This window comes from Amia ocellicauda, chromosome 6 (genome assembly GCF_036373705.1).
Source record: "Amia ocellicauda isolate fAmiCal2 chromosome 6, fAmiCal2.hap1, whole genome shotgun sequence".
NCBI classification, from domain to species: Eukaryota; Metazoa; Chordata; class Actinopteri; order Amiiformes; family Amiidae; genus Amia; species Amia ocellicauda.
Window position 1 is genome coordinate 27,111,427 of NC_089855.1, and position 24,042 is coordinate 27,135,468.

General features: G+C 38.6%; 1 protein-coding gene and 1 pseudogene across 1 annotated transcript in view; one reads left to right on the forward strand and one right to left on the reverse strand.

Annotated features, from left to right (window-relative positions):
• abcc4 (ATP binding cassette subfamily C member 4 (PEL blood group)) overlaps positions 1-13,333 on the reverse strand; it is a 69,499-nt gene extending 56,166 nt beyond the window's left edge. Inside the window, exons 1-3 of the mRNA XM_066706702.1 lie at positions 13,054-13,333; positions 670-780; positions 73-193 (exon numbers count right to left, since the gene is read on the reverse strand). Of these exons, the coding sequence (XP_066562799.1) occupies positions 73-193; positions 670-780; positions 13,054-13,127 (306 nt within the window). The 5' untranslated portion in view covers positions 13,128-13,333. The remainder of the gene's footprint in view (positions 1-72; positions 194-669; positions 781-13,053) is intronic.
• A 4,560-nt stretch (positions 13,334-17,893) lies between these two features.
• LOC136751852 (general transcription factor II-I repeat domain-containing protein 2A-like) lies at positions 17,894-22,941 on the forward strand (annotated as a pseudogene).
• The last annotated feature ends 1,101 nt before the right edge of the window (positions 22,942-24,042 follow it).

A 24,042-nucleotide genomic window follows, 5' to 3' on the forward strand; every position in this document is an offset into this window, starting at 1 on the left:
AAGAAAACATTCAACACTTGATACATATGGAAACTACAAAAGCAAACAAAGACAAACAGATGGTATTCCTACCTCTACGAGAGTAAATATCCCTAATAATGAATAGGATTTCCAGTAACATTTCACTATAGCTTTAGTGAGCATAGGTTTACAAAGATCCTTCTTCGCCTGCAGCACTTCTTGGTCCCAATACCTGCAGAAAATGGGTCAGTTTCTCACAATATTGTATCAGATCATTCATTATCTTGCAGTCAGTCAAAATACTACATTCTAATGATTTCCAGTTCCACAAGAGATAACTACAGGAAAGGAAAGCTGCAGCTTTACAAAACTGACCTTTTCAGTCCAGCCTGGAAAAGAGCTTGCGTTTCAAGTTGCCATTAAATCACTAGCCCATTGTAAATAATAATAAGCGAGCAAGATTGCTTATCACCCATGACGTACAGAGCCGCTGGTCCAAAACAACAACATTGACCACCCGTAAGTAAGTTAATTATTGCAATGAAACAATTCCCCTTTAGTGTAATGAATCGCCACAGTTGTTAATTCTATGGATGCGTTACTTGCTAGTTTACGGCGTATGAAATACTGCAGAAACCTGAAAACTGAGGAGCAAGATTAAACACACCCTCGCAGTTTGCAATTTCACAGTTTACTCTGTATACATACCACTGTAGCTCCTCTCCGAGCCTGTCTGACCTGTCCTCTGGAAGCACTTTGTACATGTCATCTTCCTCCAGTTTTCTCTTGTATCCAATTCGAAACAAAGGGTTCAACCAACTTTAAGGTGAAAAAACAAGTACAAATAAGTTATTTTATTTGTAAAATCCATTTATTGTAGAAAAAGAAAAATCCTGTTTGCACACTGTTTTTTTTAAAAGGACACGAGAAATTTTAACTGAAAGCAAATTGAATTTCTTTTGGAATCAGGTCCAAAGTGCAAAAGTGCTCAAGTGAGCACTTATTATCATTGATTTCTAAATAATGAGAAACAAATTGATGTGACTGTGTATTTAAATCTCCAAACAAGGGAGTGAACACAGACAATAGGCAAATACTAAATATCTATTGAGCATGACAGATGTAAAATGTATCCTTGCTTTTTAATTTTTAATACTATTAATCCATAAGTTTGCATAATAGTATTCCATAATAAAGTCATAGAACTCATGTCACATATATCCATAAAGATACTCTTACATATATCCATGAAAACAAACAAAATAACTGTAAATAAAATAAATGCACTCCTCATAGCAGCATCTGTTTTGGTTTGTAAAACATTTTTCATCTTCTATTAATGCCTGTTAAACTATCTTCTAACAAGATCAATTTGAGCCATAAAATGCAGATTCAACGGCTCTTTTTACAGAAAATTAAATGGACCCGTTTATGTGCTATGAAATTTAAGTGCACAAACCATAACTAAGTTGACTAATTGTTTTGTTCCAACGCATCCCCCTTTTGATTGATCATTTGCACCTTAAACTAGGTTCACTAAAAAAGCATAATAATAACAATAATAATATTATTGTTAATAGACTGATGATGTGATTACTTTTCTTTCCAATTGAGGGGTCTGTAGGGGAGAGAACAGATTCTAAATGCTTTTTGTTTCCATATATATTTTTAATATAATTCTGAAATTAATTTGACAGTATTGTAAAAATAGGCCTACATGTTGCCATCTAGAATAAAAAACGAACTCTGTGAATTTGTTAAACCTTGCAAACATTTTGCTTCGCTGTTCTTGTATTTCTTCTCTGTAGAAAATAAATGACAGCTTGAAAACAGGGAGTTTACACAAAGCTGTCCCAAAACAAAAGCTGTTTGTATTAATAAGCTTATGAATACTAACAATCTGCTATTCCTGGGAGCATGATCTAGAATCGTGTTACAGGAATCAAGTGGAAAATTGCCAACTACTGTGTTAAAGTCAAGAAACAGCACAGCTGGAGGATAGAAAAAAAACTACTTTAAAACATTAAGATCACAAGTTTAAATCTTGGGAAAAATAAAAAAGAAACACACAACATCCACAATCTTATAAGGTGCAAGTAAAATGTAAAAGTATGCTCAAATGCTCTAAGAAAAGAGTGATTAAACCAAAGACAAATCAATGTTTCAACTGTGATACATCAACGATTCTGTCCTAGAAATGCAGATTTGTTGTCTTACAGTGGAAGTGCTCAGTCTTTAGAAATGGCAAATTCTACATTAATTAAACTTGAAATGTATCTTTGTGCATGTGCTTCTGTAACTAGTTGGCAACCGGGAAATACAATTCCCCAGACGTCTACAATCCTGTTTATTGTCCCTGCCTAAATCATGCATGAAAACACACACTTGAGTCATGCAGGTAATTTATAGAGAAGCACTAAAAGGTACAACTAACCCATTGCTTGACAACAATATCATGCCAATACAATTTAATTTCTTGGGATAGAAATCATCTCAGCTGCAGAGAGATCAAATTCATTTCATTTACATGTTGTATAGCCAAAAACAGAAGAGCAGTTCAAGTCAGTTTGGATACTGCCTTTGTAGTAATGTAAAGAGATATTGCATTTGGCCCAGTCATATAATTTATGTAACCTGGGGAAAAAGATAACCTTCATAGCATACTGGTAGTGCAAGTTGAAGGACACAAAGAAAGGCCACAGGCATTATCAGAGGCATTGCTAGGATTAAAATAAATTCAGGGCTTAGCCCAGAGTCCAGACCCAAAGTAGGGGGGTTGGGGGGTATTCTCCCCTGGAAGAAAAAAAAAAAGATTTTGAATGACTAAATGTATTAATCTGGTGCACTTTTTAATGAGTATTAATTTAAAAAAATGAACTAAGATTTTGAATGAAAAAGCTAAGAATCTCCAGCCAGCAGTAACGTTAGCTAGCTAGGCTTATGCATTGTCAATCAGACATCAACTCTTCAGCTGTACTTCTGATATTGTTCTTGGAATATTTTCATTAAATCATAAATATCTTAGCTAGCTTATATCTTAGCTATAAGCACTCACATTGTGTGGAAAAAATGACAATGTCTACCTTATGTCTCTTTGCTGGTTTCATCTTGATGCTTAGAAACAAATTGGCTAGCTAGCTGGCTACCTCGCCACATTCGCATAGGCAGTCTCACTACCACCGGCAGTGCTGAGGTAAACAGACCGCGACAGTTTTCTAGCAGCAAGCAACCTTAGAGCAGTGCCTCTGTTTGAGAGGACCCAAAACACACTAGAGTAAAATGAATATAAGATGCGAGACACTGTGCTCTACCAAAAGGTTCCAGTCAGGTGTGTAGGCTGGCTTTCACAACATGAAATCAAAATAAACAAAATGAGTGTTTCAATTGCCAAATCAGTTGCAGAGATGAGTCATACATATGCCTCAGGGGAAACTAATTATGGCTTGAAGACTTATCAGTTGGATTCTACAAAAGGCAATGTAAGGTCATCCCACTTTCTTTCTATGCTTAGCCCATGTTCCACATTATCACAGTGAGTGCAGGCTAGCTAGACCAGTGGTTCTCAAACTGTGTGCCGTTGCACACTGGCGTGCCTTAGGAGCTGACCAGGTGTGTCTTGAGATTAGTTTTATTTATGAAAATTTACATAGCTATAAATCATATGTAAAGGTGTGCCTTGGAACTACTTGTTTTCATAAATGGCGCTCGCTCTCTCTCTCTCTGTCTCTCTCTCTCTCTCTCTCATCTCAAACAAAATGCACGCGTGCCAAGTAATGCCAATTTTTTTGCGTTTTTGATCAACGATATCATATTATTTGAGGGCTTTAATGCATGATCGGAATGACAGATTAATAGATCCGGGGCTATTTTTTTTTTTATTATTATTTAAAAAAAATAAATAAAAAAAAACGGGGCTGTAGCCCCGGACACCCAGGCCTAATGATGCCGCTGGGCAATTGCTTTTGAAACCCTGCAGACTTGAAAGATGTTCAGGCACACTTGCAGATTTGAAGGAGCACTTGTTTACTCAAAAACCATGCTCAGCAGCAGTTGTAAAGGAATCTGTGGTGGACTAGGCCGTGGCACAGCTCCTATGATCTTTACCAACCCAGTGTTTCTGCAGTTAACTATAACCATAATAGAAATGTCTCCAAGCTTATAAACAAAACTGAAAGTGAAAATAAAAACAAAATCACATTAAAAACTAATATTGTTTCACAGAATTACACAGCACTGCACAATTGGCTATCATGACTGTCCATCAGCCGACCAATATTCCAGTCAGTTCTTTCAAAACAGTGTGGTGTGGTTGTTTTTGGATTGGGTATGGGGGCTAAAATGCCAGGGCTGAATTTTGGTCCCAGTCCACCACTGGTACGATCTTTAACTGAACAAGTCTTCTCAAATAAAAAGTGGCAGGTGAAGATACAGTGCATCCGGAAAGTATGCGCTTCACTTTTTCCACAATTCGTTATGTTGCAGCCTTATTCCAAATAATTTTTCTAACAATACCCCATAATGACAACGTGAAAGAAGTTTGTTTGAAATCTTCACAAATTTATAAAAAATAAAAAACAAAAAAAGCACATGTACATAAGTATTCACAGCCTTTGTTCAATACTTTGTTGAAGCACCTTTGGCACCAATTACAGCCTCATGTCTTTTTGAGTTTGATGCTACAAGCTTGGCACACCTTATTTTGGGCAGTTTCTCCCATTCATCGTTGCAGGACCTCTCAAGCTCCATCAGGTTGGATGGGGAGCTTCAGTGCACAGCCATTTTCAGATCTCTCCAGAGATGTTCAATCGGGTTCAAGTCTGGGCTCTGGCTGGGCCACTCAAGGACATTCACAGAGTTGTCCTGTAGCCACTCCGTTGTTATCTTGGCTGTGTGCTTAGGGTCGTTGTCCTGTTGGAAGATGAACCTTCGCCCCAGTTGGAGGTCCAGAGCGCTCTGGAGCAGGTTTTCATCAAGGATGTCTCTGTACATTGCTGCATTCATCTTTCCCACAATCCTGACTAGTCTCCCAGTTCCTGCCACTGAAAAACATCCCCACAGCATGATGCTGCCACCACCATGCTTCACTGTAGGGATGGTATTGGCCAGGTGATGAGCGGTGCCTGGTTTCTTCCAGACCTGACGCTTGCCATTCAGGCCAAAGAGTTCAATCTTTGTTTCTCATGGTCGGAGAGTCCTTCAGGTGCCTTTTGGCAAACTCCAGGCGGGCTGTCATGTGCCTTTTACTGAGGAGTGGCTTCCGTCTGGCCACTCTACCATACAGGCCTGATTGGTGGAGTGCTGCAGAGATGGTTGCTCTTCTGGAAGGTTCTCCTCTCTCCACAGGGACACACTGGAGCTCTGTCAGAGTGACCATCGGGTTCTTGGTCACCTCCCTGACTAAGGCCCTTCTCCCCCGATCACTCAGTTTGGCCAGGCGGCCGGCTCTAGGAAGAGTCCTGGTGGTTCCAAACTTCTTCCATTTACGGATAATGGAGGCCACTGTGATCATTGGGACCTTCAATGCTGCAGAAATGTTTCTGTACCCTTCCCCAGATCTGTGCCTAAATTCAGTCCTGTCTCAGAGGTCTACAGACCTACAGAGGTCTCATGGCTTGGTTTGTGCTCTGACATGCACTGTTAACTGTGGGATCTTATATAGACAGGTGTGTGCCTTTCCAAATCATGTCCAATCAACTGAATTTACCACAGGTGGACTCCAATCAAGTTGTAGAAACATCTCAAGGATGATCAGTGGAAACAGGATGCACGTGAGCTCAATTTTGAGTGTCATGGCAAAGGCTGTGAATACTTATGTACATGTGCTTTTCTTGTTGTTTATTTTTAATAAATTTACATAGATTTCAAACAAACTTCTTTCACGTAGTCATTATGGGGTATTGTTTGTAGAATTTTGAGGAAAATAATTAATTTAATCCATTTTGGAATAAGGCTGTAACATAACAAAATGTGGAAAAAGTGAAGCGCTGTGAATACTTTCCGGATGCACTGTAAGGCTCCGTTTGCCAGTTTAATCGAAAGCTATAAGCTATATTCAGGGGAAACAAAACAGTAAGTGATCGTGGAATGTCTGAAGAGAAGGAAGAAACAATATAAAAACTCACTTGTGATGTTTGCAGAAGGATTAGTTTACACAATGTGAGGAAAAGGTGTCAGAAAGGAGGGGGGTAAACAATACACACATACATAAATAAATAAATAAAACCCCAACAAGTTCATAACATTTCAACTACTTTATAACTAGGCTATAATTATAATTTAATTGCGATAAACTAAATATATTTTGAAATGGAAACTCAGTTAAAATTATAATTTTAAAATGAAATAGAAATGAAAACTAAAATTAAATGCTGGAACTGAAAAACCCTGTTCCCATAAAAAACAAACTGCTGCCCTCTTTCAACCGATAACCACAGACGTATTGATGTTATTCATTAGAACTACATTTAACAGTTTATTTAATACAAATTGGGAAAACATGAAAAGAGAAGTGTTTCAGACAGCAATCTTAAAAAATGTTCCTATGAGTGGAAATGTAGGACCATTGTTTCTGTTACCTATTTCTCTGTACAGCAATAACAACTACAGAATTCCTTTGAAGCATTGTACAACTTGCTTGTTATGTTTCCTACTGTTTGTAAAGTTTGTGTAATTGAAGTGTGTTTACAAGAACTTGTGTGCAAAACCGTAGTACAGAAAACAATCTGCATTCTGTGCTTTCCCAGTTTTAATCATACAGACAATGTATCGAGGTCACTGGCCATCAGCTGAAATTAATACATTGTAGCAAGAGAATAAATCATTTCAATGGTTTGTTTAATTTCAACACAGGCCTTTTCCTGCACTGCATTCCTAGCTGTTTAATCACCTTACTGTTGTTATTTTTATCATTCATATTTCAAAAGGGACAGGCACATATGTAAAACCAGTATATAAAAACAAGTTGACTAATCCTGCATACTATGATACATCAAGTAACTGGTAGCCACAGAACAGAAAAATTATGAAAACTAGCAATCTATATTATTGTATACCGTGAAACCAACAGAGCCTATGTCATAACATTCCCGTTTGTAAATTACCATTCAATCACCTACGGAAATGCATATTTTGTATATAAACACATTTTACATTTGGGATAAACCTATATATTAAGACAGTAGTGCTTAGGCTGCCAAATATGAAGGAGATTTTTGTGGTGTTTCCTGTTCAAATGTGCTTGTGTCAGGCCTGCACTTGCCAAACTCTCCAATTTCTCTGCCATTAATGAGATTAGAAGTTAGCTCCTCCAAAAAGGAAAATGTCCAGGAAATGGGCCTAAAAATCAGGGCTTTAGAGAGTGGAGCTGGGGGCAGGGCAAAAGTTTTACGTTTGATTTTAGTTTGACTGAATGCAGGGGCGACTGGTTAACAGTTTTGGCTTTTCCCCAAACCCCCAGTATTTTTATGAATCAATTGTGCTTGCCATGTTATTGGTAACATGGGTTTAATTCCCCCCACATCAACAATGCAGCTCCTCCCACAGAATTCTCCAATTAGTGTAGGCTGTGCGTGCTCAGAAATGCTAGCACCTCAACTCGTTATGCACATGTGCAGTAGCAACCAGCCGTCAGCCTTGACTGGTTAGGATTGGTTTAAAATGGTCTGGATAGAGCGAACACGGTGATCAGATAAGTGCACATGTGTCAATATAATCTATGCTTAATGCAAACTGGACAACTCTCACTCATGGCTGGATTCAAAGACTTCAATTATAAGTAGTCTCTGATTACCCTATATACAAAAAAATGTGGTTGTCCATGATTAGAGCTAACTGTGGTCTGTGAAACCAGCCCTCAGTCTTATTTTGCAAAACAGAACACTAAACATGTTTGCATATTTCAATTTTAATTCTAATCATATTTCTAATAATTCTAAAGTCAAAAATAATCCTTGTCTATCTTTAGTTTCACATTATTATTATTATTATTATTATTATTATTATTATTATTATTATTTCTTGGCAGACGCCCTTATCCAGGGCGACACAACATAACATTCCACATATATTGTGATTTTCATAGTTTTAATCTGGTTTTATTTCAAGCATTTATTTCAAGGCTGCTGCTCTGACTTAAGCTGCTTCTAGCCACATTCTGCAAGTTTGTTAATTTATTGACCACTACCTGTTTGCGGTAACCAGTTTTTAAATGTAGTATGCATGGGCAGTTTACCAGTTTTTTGGTCAACCACAATTATCGTAATTACGGTATACATTGTATATGACCTTTCTGTGACATGAGCTCTACTGGTCTTTCAATGCTTTAGAAATATAACTGGATTGATAACATAATCCTACACAGTAAAAAAAAAAAATCAGTGTTAATTTCACTCTTAAAGAGTACATTTTAACACTATTTCAGATAACATTTGTGCCCACCCTACAGAGTGTTAAAGTTACTCTTGCACCAGTGTTACATTTCCAGTGTTGTTTTCACTCTATTATGTGTGAAAAAATAACACTGCACTACTCTCACCAGTGTTAATAACATTTAACACTATGGGGTATTTAACAATCACAGTGTTAAGTCTACTCTAATATTTAACGCTCTCAGTGTTAAAACATTCTCATTGTGTTACTCCATTAGTGTTAAAACCCTGTTTACTCTGCAACTATCAATCAAACATGTTACTACAGGATTTGCTTCTATACACTCTGGATGATCAGAAATGTGCGCATGTATAGCACTGATACTGTGTAGTACAATTTCGAGCAGTCCTTTGTTGTTTATATATAAAAAACAAAAGACCCAACCAGACAGGCACACTGGTCATGCACATAGAGGTAAGCTATATATCTGTCTATATCTGTTTATAAGCACAGAAACAGACAGATTATGGTAGGTGTTGACTCAGAGACATGATTCTAGGTAGGGTAAAAAAATAAAAAAAATAAAACAATTGATAACACAAATATAAATATATTGGGAGGTAAAGACACATTTTACCCTCAAACAAAAAATTACAATAATTAACATGTATGCAATTAATAAGAAAAAATAAAACGATCAAACAATTATTCAGGAATCTACCACAATGCATTATGGGAATGGTAAGTTCTTTGGTTTTACACCAGTGAAGACTCTGTAGAGGAAAGTTGAAGAAAGTGTTTTGTGATAATTATATAATGTTTTATATTAATACTAGCATTAGAAGTAGCTTGTATACAGACTGAGCAGATTAGCTTTAGCAGGCTAAGCAAAAGGTCAACAAGGTTCATTTGTTAGAAACTCCTGTCAGTAATAAAACATCACACAGTGCCAAAATAGCCTACAGCTGTTTGTTGAAAATCTGTTTGTGACTTAATTGTTTCTCTAGATAGGTAGGAACCGTTTCTGTTAATGAGCGATTGACACTAGGTAAATGACGACCATGGGATCGCATCTTCCTAGTGCACATCAAAGACAGACATCTGGTTTTTGGATCCATCACTTCTTCATGGGAGGACAGATCGTAAACAGAATCGGACTTGTACCTTCTGATTGGATGAACAACCATAAGATTTCACGTCACTTTCCTATAAAGCTGAACTCATGTTTGTAAACATTAAGTCCTCACTGAAGGAATTTTCCTGACGTGGGGCTTCCGAGCGGCTCGATTAAAGTTCCGTTTGCTTTATCTCAACGACTTCTCCACTTATTTCCGAGACGGGTTCTACAACCAGTAGTGTAAAATCAACACTCTTTATTTTTGACACTCACTATTAACACTGACTCTCAAGATGGTTTAACTCTGAAAGTGTCAATTTAACCCAAAGAGTGTTGAAACACTTTATGAACACTATATTTTAACTCTATAGATTTTGCGGTGTACATAGTGTATATAATACTCGCTGAACGGTCTGCCTCATTTTGGAAGCAAACTGCCTGACAAAGATCATTTCCAACTTGCAAACGAGTAGTGTCTTAAGATAGAGCTCTTTTTATAGATGCTGCAGAACACTTGCTTGTTTGCTTGTTGTGGAAACAACTTTTGCACACACTGCACGGACCTTTACCTTGTAATTTATGCAGACATCTCAAAAGTAGCTTATCGGTACAAACACAGATGTTCCCTGCTATCCATGGATTCGTTATAGCATGAAGTCATTAATTTTAAAATAAAATTTTAAAAATGGTTACAATATCAAACATTAGCAAAACTAAAATAAAATATGTTGTTATTAACCAAGAACCCAGAGCCAAAGACAGCAAAATTCTGTACAAAAGTCATTAATACTATCTTCCAATAGACAAGTCTATGCATGTCTAAAACCAGATGATGAAAAGGATTAGCTTATTAAAACTGGCATGGTTAAAGGCTCTCTCAGGTCAAACTTTTTTTCTATTGTTTTTGCATTAAAGATTAAGCTACATCTTGACTTTTAAAATGAGCTAGCTGTAAAGGGATTTATATTAAACTAGTTAATGTGATACATTAACCTCTGTCCATCTAAAGGTTGGAAGATGGGAGTAATGGTATCAGGGTGCAAAACTAAATAATATGCATTAAAGTAAAAAGTTAACCATTTGACTGACATATGCCCCAAATGAAATGGTAAGAGATTCAAAATGTATATTACATTCACATTGTGAAAAAGGTTCCACACCAAAGACTCACTCACTTCACATACCTCCATATCTTTTCTCACACAATCTATCCAGCACTTTCTAGGCCTGCCTCTTCCTCCGTTACCTTCCACCTCAAATTCCATTACCCTCTTTGTTGCTTCCTCAGCGTCCCTCCTCATGATATGTCCATACCACCGTAACCTCGCCTCTCTCATCTTCTCAACCACATCCACCACCCTACATCGTCTACGGATTTCTTCATTTCTGATCTTATCCTTCATTGAAATCTGCAAGGTATTACATGCAGGTAACAAAAATGTCCACTATAATTACACTATGGGAGGAATAGAACTGGATCAAGTAAAGCATGAGAAAGACCTAGGAGTCTATGTGGACTCGTCACTTTCCCCATCCAAACAATGTGGGGAAGCAATAAAAAAGGAAAACAGGATGTTAGGGTATATTGTCAAAAGTGTAGAATTGAGCAGTGATGTTCAGACTGTACAATGCACTAGTTAGAGCTCATCTGGATACTGTGTACAGTTCAGGGCTCCACACTTCAAGAAAGATATCGCTGCTCTAGAGGCAGTTCAGAGGAGAGCAACCAGACTTATTCCAGGTCTGAAGGGAATGTCCTACTGAGAGACTGAGGGAACTGAACCTTTTCACCCTGGAACAGAGGAGACTACGTGGGGACTTGATTCAAGTCTTCAAAATCATGAAAGGCACATCAAACCAGAGGAGCTTTTCCAGATCAGCAGGGACACACGGACCCAGGAACACAAATGGAAATTGGGCTTCAAGGCATTCAAAACAGAAAACAGGAGACACTTCTTCACACAGAGAGTTGTCACAATCTGGAACAAACTCCCCAGTGATGTGGTTGAAGCTGAAAATTTGGAAACTTTTAAAATCAGACTGGATAGGATCCTTGGATCAGTTAGTTATTAATGGACACCAAATGAGCACGATGGGTCGAATGGCCTCCTCTCGTTTGTAAACTTTCTTATGTTTCTTACATTTCATACAACACCTCAGAGGTAAAAGTCTCAACGTCTCATTTTTTTAGGACTGTCACATGGTTAACAAAAATGTAGGTCTATATTACCTCTTATATTTAAACCTATATTCACTGCACTGTTAAAATAACCATTTATCAAGCTGGGAAATCAGAATGTACTGTGTAATAGACAGTCCTCTTAAACAATACCCCGAAAATATACAATTTTGTCCAAAGACAATGATCACAGCACTATATTCTGTAATTAGTAGGCTTCGATACATTTAGTAGCTCCAACAAATTCAGATGCAAGTTTTAAGATTTCAACATCACAGCATTACAAAATATTTCATACTGATCCCACCTGTCCTAAAGACACTGCTCACATGACAGAAAACAGAGCACTAGAGAAGAGCTTTGTTGACAAATGTCACAAAGCAGATCTGTTATGTACACAATTGCTACCACACAGTCAATAGATGTGATGCTGCCTTTTCAAAAGGGGACTTAATTAAAGAAGGGACCTATTATTTACAATATATAAAGGGCAGGTCTGGAAACAATAGATAATGGTTTAATAGATAACAGTTTGTCACCTTGATAATAACTGCTAAACGCTATAAACAGCCTAGGGCCCCCATGCACTAAATTGGCACAATAAATGCTGTTTGCAATAATAAAAAATCCTAACAGTATGAAGTTGTCCTTGCAATTCTGACCGATTTTGGAGGTCAGCACCCTGAAGATGAACTTCCTGGTGTCTAATTATTAAACCCACTTAATCCCTATTTAACATCATTTTGTGTGGGTATGTTTAACAATTGACTAAAGCACCTGGAGGGAACAATACTGCCTGAAGCAGAAGTTAATACAGGTTACTGCTCAGAGAAAACATTGTCATTGCTTCAAGTGCTAAGGAGAAGGAAAGGAAACTTAATCAGCTTAATCAGAATTGGCCAATGGACGTCTGGGTGGACCATGTGTGAGGAGGAAATGAGGTGATGCCCGCTTGCATGCTGAGCAGACCGTTGCATACAGTGTCAGTACCATATGTTACATATATGACAGTGTAAGGAAACACAATCAGTGCAGTCAGTATCCACACGGGCTATACTTGCATAACACAGGTATGTATCCAGTGACCTCGACCACATTGGAAGCATATCATGTTCAGGAACGGAAAGTGCAGACAATATTTTATTAAATCGTTGTTTTACGCATCATGTACACAGCTGACAGAAGCACTTGCACAATGCTTCAGTACTTCATTCAACTTTGTGCCTACATAAATCACCTGTAACTCATACCGTCACAGTGCAGATGAAACACAAAAACATGTATTCAGAACCAAAACTGAAAATAAACGCCTCCCACAGAAATAAGCAGGCTGAACCCAAATCAAGCTCGCACATCTACAGCTGCTGAATGTGATACGGAAATGGGAACCGCGATGCACTTTCCCCCTGTGGATCCATGCAGCTCTTACCAGAAAAACACCTTGGAGAACAGATTAGCTTTACCCGCCGGATTAGGTCTCTCATCTTTCGGCAGGGGCTCCATGCTGCTCTGTGCTCCGCCTCACCAGCACAACACAAAGATGAGGCTGTGATGTTGCTCGTCTCGGTTTTCCGGGTGTGCTTTGAAAGATTGTGTGAGCGCTGTTACACACATGGTCGCATATCTCAGCGCTTTCCTCGGCGGCGACGCGTATTTGCGCTTTATGTACCAGTGTCCTGCTCGGAGATGAGGATCGACCGGGGAGCCCCCGCGCCTGGCCCCGCCCCGGAGCTCCGCGATTGGCCCGCGGCGCGCAGCCTTCCTCTGCTCCGGCTGCCGCTCGTCACTCCTCCGCCGTCTTCCGCGTCAAGATCAGGTTCGCCTTCGTGTTGCGCAGATTTCCACCGTTGTGCGCAGATCTGCAGGATTCCAGCGCTCCCATTGGCGGAGAAGCGCAGATCCGCAGCGCTACACAAATGCGACTGCTTTTACACAGAGAAATGAATACAATACCGTGAGCATGACATTTGGTTGACGAGTGTGTGTGTGTGACAGTATATATATATATATAAAGAAGAACACGTGGCGAATGTATTGTTTCCTGTTTAGCTATTAACACCCCCACCTTTTTTGTAAAAAAATATTCTGCAGCTGCCAATGTTTAGTCATCCAAAACACCCTTAGGCATTGCATTTTTTTCCATTTAGATTAATACCTTATGTCTTTTTTTTAGAAGAAAAAATAAATCTATAGAAATGTAATACATATTTACAATAAATAAACTTGTGTAAATTGTAACTGGAATTTGTAAAATGTATTATTTTGAATTGCTATGTTTTAGCTAAGTTGAATTTGTAATGATTGATGCCTTGTCCTTCTCTGTATTTTTGCACTTATGTTGTAAGTCGCCCTGGATAAGGGCGTCTGCCAAGAAATAAAAATAATAATAATAATAATAAACCTTTTCAATATGACATTTATTCTTTGCGAACCTCCGACATTTGAATAAAAAGCAATATTAAATATCATAATAATTATATGAATTAATATAATAATAATAATAATAATAATAATAATAATAATAATAATAATAATAATCCACAACACTTTTTAAAGATTATGTAAATTACAAATAACGCATTGTCTCTATATTAACAAATGAATGTAATAAGGGGATGCCAAAGACAGTTCAACTCAAATACATAAGGTATGCAAAACCTGTTTAGCTGATCTAATCTGCTATAAACAAAGCATCGCTGAACAAAGACCTTCATCTGTTATTTGTTTTATTTTATAAAATATTATTTTGCAATAATGGTTACAAATATAACTTAACTAATCATAGGCAATTGTTATTCAAAATAATACAAAAAACAGTGCTCTGAATAAGGGATAATGACAACACTTTTACTTTTGCCTCTTAATAAATGTAGATAACCTCCAGTAAGGTTTATGGTCAGGATTAATTGTTGATCCAGAAGATTCATCTGACGATTTGGTTAGTGTGTGTGTTTTAACTATGTTTACAGATTTTCATACTGCCACCTACGCTTATTATCTCATGCAATTATACCAATCAGGACATGCCTTCTGTTCCCTTTGAGGTTTTCTTGGCTAGTTAAGCAATTAAGCAGCTCTATGCAAATTAGTATTGTGACATAAAGAGGTGCATGAAATAAGTCACTTATGACATGACCGATCAACACCACGTCATGCACTTAATCTCTTTACTACGTGCGTCATTGCAACGAGGAGCTGTCCAAAAGGCCTGAGCAGCAGCTGGGAGAAAAGTGCTTCTGGTAAAGCACACCTCTGATAAAAAGCTACGTACTCCTTTGTCTTGACTGCTCTTCACTTATTAAATAAAAGAGTAACCACCACATGATTCAAACAATAAACCACCACCTCTTTGTATTGGTAATGGATTTGTCAACTTCCGTGCTGTAATTGAGTTATATTTTGTACACATATTCAAGGTATTATGTTATATGACAGAGGTATATGAAAATAAGTTAAAACCTTGTTCATTTTAGTTGGAAATGTTCAGGTACTAGAAGAGATGGGATATGAATGATTATTGTTCTAAGGAGACTGGTTATAAACTTATTTTGACTGGTGCTAATTTGTTACAACAACATAATAAGTGGTTGGCTTTGACTTTATGGGCTACTGGGGTCATTAGCATGATCAAGGAACTACTTTTGAGGGATCATGTAGATCAGCAAGATCACTGCATTCAGTCAAGACTCCAAACAGTGAAATGTAAACAAAGTCAGTCTAACCCCTGCTGTTGGACTTCAGGTGTGGTCTAAGAGATAAGGACAATGGAGCAAGAGTGTCTATACTATACCTCATTATTAACGTACCAACCAAAAGGTATGCACCTAGGAGGAGAAATTGTAATACAATCAAATCCAATAGTATAAAAAGTACTAAACATCATGCACAATTTAAGAAACATTGATTGTTTATCCCTATACTGTTATCAAGCAGCAAAAAACAAGTGCTAAATACTTTACAGTCTTTCGGGAAAGTGGTTGCTGTCAGTGCCAGTTTGTGCTTCAGCAGGACGTTTCCTCTGGCTCAATTTATTGCTGCTTTCAATGCCTTTTGTTTCAACTCCAGTCAGGAACACCCCCAGTCCTAATCCCGGCAAGTCTCTTTGTTGTTGAACCTTCATTTAAAAGAGGATTCTTAATCAGGCAATGACATGTTTATTTAATTTATCATGGCAGAGAAGCTTTATAAAATGTCAGGAAATGGTTATAAAAATCTCTTCCCTCTGTTTTTATGCATGGTAACTTCTCTCATGCTAGAGGGCCTGAATATCCTCTATGGTAGATAAAGTTTAACACATTTTCTGTCCTAATTCCAGACTAGTTTGCTCTTTGCCTTTCCTCAAGAGCCAAGGTCTTTTTCATTAGGCTTCAAAGGAACTGAAAAGCCCTTTATCACCCCATAATACTATATAGTTTACCTCTCGACTTTTTAAAATAACCCTATGAATTAACCTGCCTTAAAAGTTCAATAATTAAACAAACTGCTATGGATTAATGGATTACCACAACAGGTAACAATCTCCCTGATATGCTAATTGTCACTGTTTGGGGGCTCTCTGTTTAGACTGTCAGTTATACTCTGGGCATCACAAGTGTCTGAACCGCATACTCCCACATACAGCTCTGGAAACAATTAAGAGACCACTGCAATTTTTTCTTAAATAAGCATCCCTACATGTATGGCAGCCATTCCATTGCAGTGTCTGTTGAATTCCAACACAGGCACACCTCATTCTACTGAATGAGGTAAGGATTAGATGATAACCTGAAACAAATCTTATTTAACAAGGAAAAGTATAAAAACCACTGCTGTGGTCATCACTATCCTCTTGCAATAGGACCAGCTGGATGCCAAATCAGTGCTAGTATTACCTCAAAAGTAATTGGAATCAAAAAATAACTATGCCAAAAGAGTTGAAAAGGAAAGTTTTGAGTGAGGAAAAGAAGGGTTCAATTCTGGCTGGGATACAGTGAGCGTTGCTTCCATCCTTAAAATTTCAAAGACGGCGGTTCATAAGAACAACGTCAAGCAGCAGACATTGGGGACAACAGAGCTACAGACCGGCAGAGGGTGAAAACGACTCTCCACTGACCGGGATGACCACCAACTCATTCAAATGTCACTCAACAACCGTAGGATGACATCAAGTGATCTACAAAAAGAATGGCAAACGGCAGCTGGGGTGAAGTGCATGGCGACGGTTCGAAACAGGCTCCTAGGGGCAGGGCTGAAGTCGTGCAAAGCTAGAAAAAAGCCCTTCATCAATGAGAAGCAAAGAAGAGCCAGGCTGAGGTTTGCAAAAGTCCATAAGGATATCTTCTCTGATGAGTCCAATTTTCAGCTTTGCCCAACACCTGGTTGACTAATGGTTAGACAAGACCTGGGCAAAATATGACCTACAAACTAAATCTTCACTTTGAATAATATACACTCGTGTAGCTGTGAAAACTTTAATAAAATAATGTAAGTGTAATGCAAGTCCTCTTAGTATTCATTAGTATGTAGTTTGAATGTGAACACACACAGTTCAGGGGGACTTTTAATGTACTTAGTTGACACAGGCCTCTGATCGGTTGCTATGATGTGTGGCTATGGTTCAGCACGAGTGCGGGAAGTAATGTCACATTCACCGGTACATCTACAACTGCAAAATGAGTTCATCTAAGAAGAGAAACATAGACACAGAACACAGAGTGTTTAAAAAAGAATGGACATCAAAATACTTCTTTACTGTTGTTGCAGGAAAAGCTGTGGTCTTAGTTTGCAAAGAAATTGTAGCACTATTCAAAGAGTACAACTTGAAAGACGAAACATGCAGCCAAATATGAGCGCATGTCTTCGGAAGAGAAAGGTAGACAATCACACGAGATGGTTTCACGAATGCAAAAGGAACAAAACTTTTTCACAAGACTTTATTCAGCTCAAGATGGAATTACCAGAACAAGCTATGTGGTTGCTCACAAAATTGCAAAAAGCAGCAAGCCATTCTCAGAAGGAGAATTCATCAAGGAATGTTTGGTTGAATCTGCTGCAATATTGTGCCCTGACAAGAAAGCGCTTTTTGAAAAATGTTCACTGTCAAGGCGTACTGTGACGCGACATGGTGAAGAAATCTCTGAGAACTTGGAACAACAGTTCACCATTTTTCTTATTTTTCTCTGGCCCTTGATGAGAGCTGTGACATTAAAGACAGAGCCCAGCTGTTGATTTTCATACGAGGCATTACTACAGATTTTACATTGACTGAAGAACTTGTGTCAGTGCAGTCAATGAGAAACACAACTACAGGCAAAGATTTATTGGACGAAGTTAATGAGTGTGTCTCAAAACTTGGACTGAGTTGGCAGAAATTGGCTGGTGTGACCACTGATGGGTGTCCAAACTTGACAGGTAAAAATGTTGGGTTATTAAAAAGGATACAAGACCAAGTAAAAGAAACTAATCCTGAAATTATTCACCAGGAGGTTCTCTGCAAATGTGGTCTGAAACTTCTGAAACCATGTTGTGGAGACAGTTACACAACTACTGAACTTTATTCGAGCAACAGCATTAAACCACAGGCAATTTGTCTCTCTATTGGAGGAGTCCGAGACAGAGCACATGGATATTCCCCATCAAACAAATGTCCGATGGCTCAGTTTGGGGAAGGTGCTGAAAAGAGTGTGGGACCTGAAATCAGAGATCGATTTGTTTTCGCAATTGAAAGGAAAAGACGCAGACTTCCCTCAACTGCATGACGTGGACTGGCAGAATGATTTTGCGTTTGTCGTTGATGTCATGGGTCTCCTGAATGAACTGAATTGTAAACTACAAGGAAGGGGGCTTTTTGATTATGACTTGTACCCCCTTGTCAAAGCCTTCATGGCAAAGTTGCTACTTTTTTCCCCGTCAAATTGAAGGCATAAACTTCACACACCTCCCAACATTGCAACAGATTATGATAACTGATTTGAACTGGAAAAGAGATGCATCTCTACTGCTTGCTTTGCACGCTGAATTTTCACACCGGTTCATTGATTTTAAAATGTTATGGCATTGATTTCCTCCCCTTTCACATTCAGTGTCGACAACACTCCTATTGATCTCCAGCTTGAGCTTATTGACTTACAGTCTGACGCAGTGCTTGCAGAACAATTCAAATCTGCGCCACTCCTGAGGTTTTATGCATCTCTCAATGAACAGAACTTTCAAAAGTTCAGGGCCCACACTCAAAAGATGCTTGTTCAACCTACGTATGCGAACATACATTTTCGGTGTATGACGTGGTGGTGGTGACGTGCTGCCAGGGGAGTTTGCGTAGGAGTTAGTTAATGGGAAAGTGACCTGTGTGCGGTTTATTTGGAACCTGTCAATGTACCTCTTTGAAACGGTTAATAAACGCCAGTTTGTTTTGGAAGACTTCTGTTTCTTTTGCTTTTTATTTCAACAGCAACCATCAAAAGGCAAGGTCGCTACAATATGTTAAAAATATTATTATTATTATTATTATTATTAATAATAATAATAATTCATGACAAAACAGATATGTGGCCTGTGATGCCATACTGACATTCATAGAGTGGCCCACTTATGAAAATTATTACCCACCACTGGGTTAGACGGAGACCTGGAGAGGCCTACAAGTCACAGTGTCTCGCACCCACTGTGAAATTTGGTGTAGGATCGGTGATGATCTGGGGGTGCTTCAGCAAGTCTTTGTGACAGACACATGAATCAAGCCACGTACAAGGTTGTCCTGGAATAAAACTTGCTTCCTTCTGCTCTGACAATGTTCCCCAACTCTGGTGACTGTTTTTTCCAGCAGGACAATGCTCCATGCCACACAGCCAGGTCAATCAAGGTGTGGATGGAGGACCACCAGATCAAGACCCTGTCATGGCCAGCCCAATCTCCAACCTGAACCCCATAGAAAACCTCTGGAATTTGATCAAGAAGAAGATGGATGGTCACAAGCCATCAAACAAAACTGAGCTGCTTGAATTTTTGCGCCCGGAGTGGCATAAAGTCACCCAACATCAATGTGAAAGCAATGTGAGAGCATGCCAAGATGCATGAAAGCTGTGATTGAAAATCAGGGTTATTCCACCAAATATTGATTCCTGAACTCTTCCTAAGTTAAAACCTTAGTATTGTGTTGAATGCAAATTAATATGAACTTATTTTCTTTGCATTATTTGAGGTCTGACAGCATTACATCTTTTTGTGATTTTGACAAGTTGTCATTTTCTGCAAATAAATGCTCTAAATGACAATATTTGTGTTTGGAATTTGGGAGAAATGTTGTCAGTAGTTTATAGAATAAAACAAAAATGTTCATTTTATCCAAACACATACTTATAAATAGTAAAACCAGAGAAACTGATAATTTTGCAGTGGTCTCTTAATTTTTTCCAGAGCTGTATACACCTCTACCAGATATAACGTGGTTTACGGGAGCCAGGAAATCTTACCACATTACAGGTGAAACCATGTTATGGCAAACCAGCTTTGGCCTCGAGCTTTTCCAGTACGAATTAGCATTATATTGGATTGTGTTATATTGGGGTAGAGGCGTCTACTCAAATTGGTACTCCAGCATGGGAGGCCCCTAATGGGATTAATTTGTCCAATATGTCAAAGGCTTTGAAATCAGTTATTTTAGCCAGATTATGTTGTTCAGAAGAAAGTGGGATTTTTTTTTTTATGTGATTGTGGTTTGGCCACCTGCACCAAGTTTGGCTCAAAATATCAGCTCCCACAGAACTTAGTCATAAGATAAAGTCATGAGATAAAAACTCCAGTGCAATTGGATTCACCTAAAAGGAATAACGTCAAACTTTAATTATCATGCAGACTGTCTATGTTGATCAGACTTTTTCAAACACAGGAATGTAAGCACATGTGCATGTTCAGCTCTGAATGGATTTGCACGGTTTTCTAATGCAGTAATCAGTTTGATGTTACATTACAATAAATTCCATAACAGGTTTCAAGCAATTCATCATAGATCCGAGAATGTGTTCCAATCCTTATGATTCAATACCTTACAGTTTATATAAACAAATGAAGTTGCCTTTATGTATGTATTTATCTACTAAGCCTAGTTATATCAAATTTGAGCACCATACTTCTATCTCACTACCAGTATTTTTCCATTCAAGATAACATTCTGCTAGTATCTGTTTTTTCATTTATCACAGGCATAAAAAAGACCTTTAACCTGGTTCTTTAAACTCACTTAAAGACATTGCTCTCTCTCCTTTTGATTTTATGAATATGTTCTATTATGTTAAAAACTTTTCACAGAAACACTTTAGCAAACAATAACTTAATTTAAGAACCTGCTCCACAATATAAGATATATAGATACTAGGTACAAAGTGAAATGTGAACTGAAGGTCAGAAATATAGCAAGTCATGCACTTTAATACATTATCCATTTAATTTGTTTATGTTTTTTTACTCTTGACACAGTCTTTATTAACTGACTAGAGGAGGAGGAGGTTTGGCAATTTTATGATGTATAAAAGTTTTTTTTTTTTTTTTAATTTAAATTAGGCTGCCAAATATTAACATGGAATTTATTTTATTCTCCCTTTCACTATCTAATGCAAAGAGCTTTTTTCAATACTACAACAGCAATAGGTCAATAAAGGAGGAAGTGAAACAGACAAAGGGCAAAAATGGAAGTATCCTGGAAAACAAACAAGATGTGTCAAATGTTCTAAATTAGTATTTCACAGAGGTTTTTACAGAAGAAAAAACAGATAACATGCCACAGGTTGACAATCAGTCCAGTCAAACCCTAAGAGAGATCAGGATAAATGAGGAGGTACTAAAGGGACTAGCAGAATTAAAAACAAACAAATCACAGTACTTAAAGAAATGAAGGAAATTATTTATAGGCCGCTAACTCAAATATTCCAAAAGACCCTTAGAACAGGGGATGTGCCAACTGACTGGAAGATGGCAAATGTCATACCAATCCACAAGAAAGGGGACAAAACTGAGCCAGGAAATTACAGACCAATCAGTCTCACCTGCATCACTTGTAAAATGTTGGAAAAAATTACAAAATAGAGGAGCATCTTAATGAAAACCATATTCTTGGAGATAGTCAACATGGGTTTAGACGAGGCAGATCATGTCTTATTAGAATTTTTTGAACATGCATCTGCAGCTGTGGATCATGTGAAAGCATATGATATGATATACTTAGATTTTCAGAAAGCTTTTGATAAGGTTCCACACCAAAGACTGATCCTCAAATTGGAAGCTGCAGGCATTCAGGGTAATGCAAGTAGATGGATTATGAACTGGTTGATGTATAGGAAACAGAGGCTGTCGATTAGAGGAGTCGCTTCCAACTGGAGTGAGGTTGTTGGTGGAGTTCCACAGGGATCAGTACTAGGGCCTTTGCTTTTTCAAATCTATATTAATGATCTGGACTCTGGGATAGTTAGCAAACTTGTCAAATTTGCAGATGATACTGAAATAGGTGGCTCAGCAGACAATCCCAGCAGCACAGGCTATTCAAAGGGAATTAGTTAATATTCAGTTGTGGGCCAATACCTGGCAGATGAAATTCAATGCAGGCAAGTGCAAGGTATTACATGCAGGTAACAAGTGTGGCACTGGCAGCGAGAGGCAACCACAACTATGCCACTCCATTTACTTTAAAGTGAGGGGGGAGGGAATCACTAAACCCCTCTCTCACTTCCCACGCAGGTCTGGCAGACAATCCCAGATACACACAACACCAGTCACAATTATAAAACAGTTTGTTATACAGTCAACAAATTAGAGGGATGGGGCAAGAAGTCTATGCCCTCCGCATAGTTACCGGTTTAAAACCCCCTTCAATATGGGCAATACTGTACAAAAATAAAAGGGAAAGATTATAGCTCCACACAACTTCTAAATCTAATAAAACCTAATTAAAACCCACTAAAATCTAAATCTAAACTAATCCCATCCCGTTCTCCCCCGCTCAGGCCGACAGAAGTCCTCAAGTTCCAAAAAGTCCCCCCGCGCCAGTGGAGTGGGTCCCTGCCACGATGCATGTCTGGAATAGAGACGCCACAACCCTCAAGAAAAAGGAGAGATGGAGGCTCAGAGGGACTGCTACACAGATTGGGCTGGGTAAGTAGAACTGCACACCGCTAGTTGAACCTATAAATGTACGTCCCCCTGCTCTCCTTTCTCCCAGCCTCCCAGCGTCTCCCTCCCGCAGGCACAATGTACCGGGCCCGGTCTCACCACCAGCGCTGCTCCACAGAACCCTCCCTTCTCCACTGACCCTGTAAAATGGGACAGACAGCAGCAGTCTCCACAATAACTCTCCTGTGTTAAGTTATTCCTTTGCAGGCGAGCAGGAAAAGACTCCAGCCCGGCAGCCAACAGAATCCACTCAATGTGTTCCGAATAAGTTGGAGAAAAGTATGAATACTCAACTTATATGCACTCCATCCATATCAATCTGATTCTGCCGATCACTTCAGTCACACCACTGATCCTGCACACTCAAGCTTGCTGCCAGTTCATGTCCTCCTGCTTGACCTATTCCTGGCTGCCTTTAAAGACAAGTTCATGGTCCGGAGCAGGGAGGTGATTGGTTGGAGAGGCTGATTGCTCAGGAGGAGATCGTCCAATGAGGAGAGGTGTGCTGGAAAGTGTGAATGCCACAGTGTGGAATGTGCACAGTGAATGCAAATGCAAGTGCTCAATGGAAGTAAAAGAAAGTGAAATACAAGAAATAAAAATACAATCATAGTGAAAACCACAATGTATTGAACAGTCATTTGAGCCTGCTTTTAAACTATGGTCTCCAAAAGCAACTTTGTTTTTGTTTTTGTTGCTTTCTAATGTGATGGAGTGTACATTGAATTATGAGGCTTTGGGACTCTGGGGGTTGAGGGAGGTGCACTCCATCTTAGGTAAGGAGGTTGAAGTCAAGGCAGACATTTTGGTACAGCCTCTTCAGGGTGTAATTGGTTGTTGTGGGATGGGCTTAATGGGATAATTGGAGGCACTTGGTTAGAAACACTTAAAGGCACATGGGGAAAGAGCAAAACACTGAAGAAAATGGGTTTTTCCTAGTGATGGGCAGAACAAGGCTTTCGGAAACAGAGACAATTGAAACATTTGAGTCGAGGCTTCATAAAACGCTCAAAACGTTGCCGGCAGCCACAGTCATAGCAGCTGATGATAGTCTTGGAAGTCTGTTCTTCGATTCCGAGTAGATTTCTGATGACATAATATCAAATCCAGGTTTTATCTTATCAATATTATGCCAAAACTGGTTGGATGATTTAGGATTCGTGTGAGACAATAAACAGAATGTAGAAATGGACATGTTTTCTTCCAATATTTCATGCAAGAATGGAGATTTGGTGTAGTTTAAAATGAATCAGAATTTAGTTGATTTCACTGATATGAC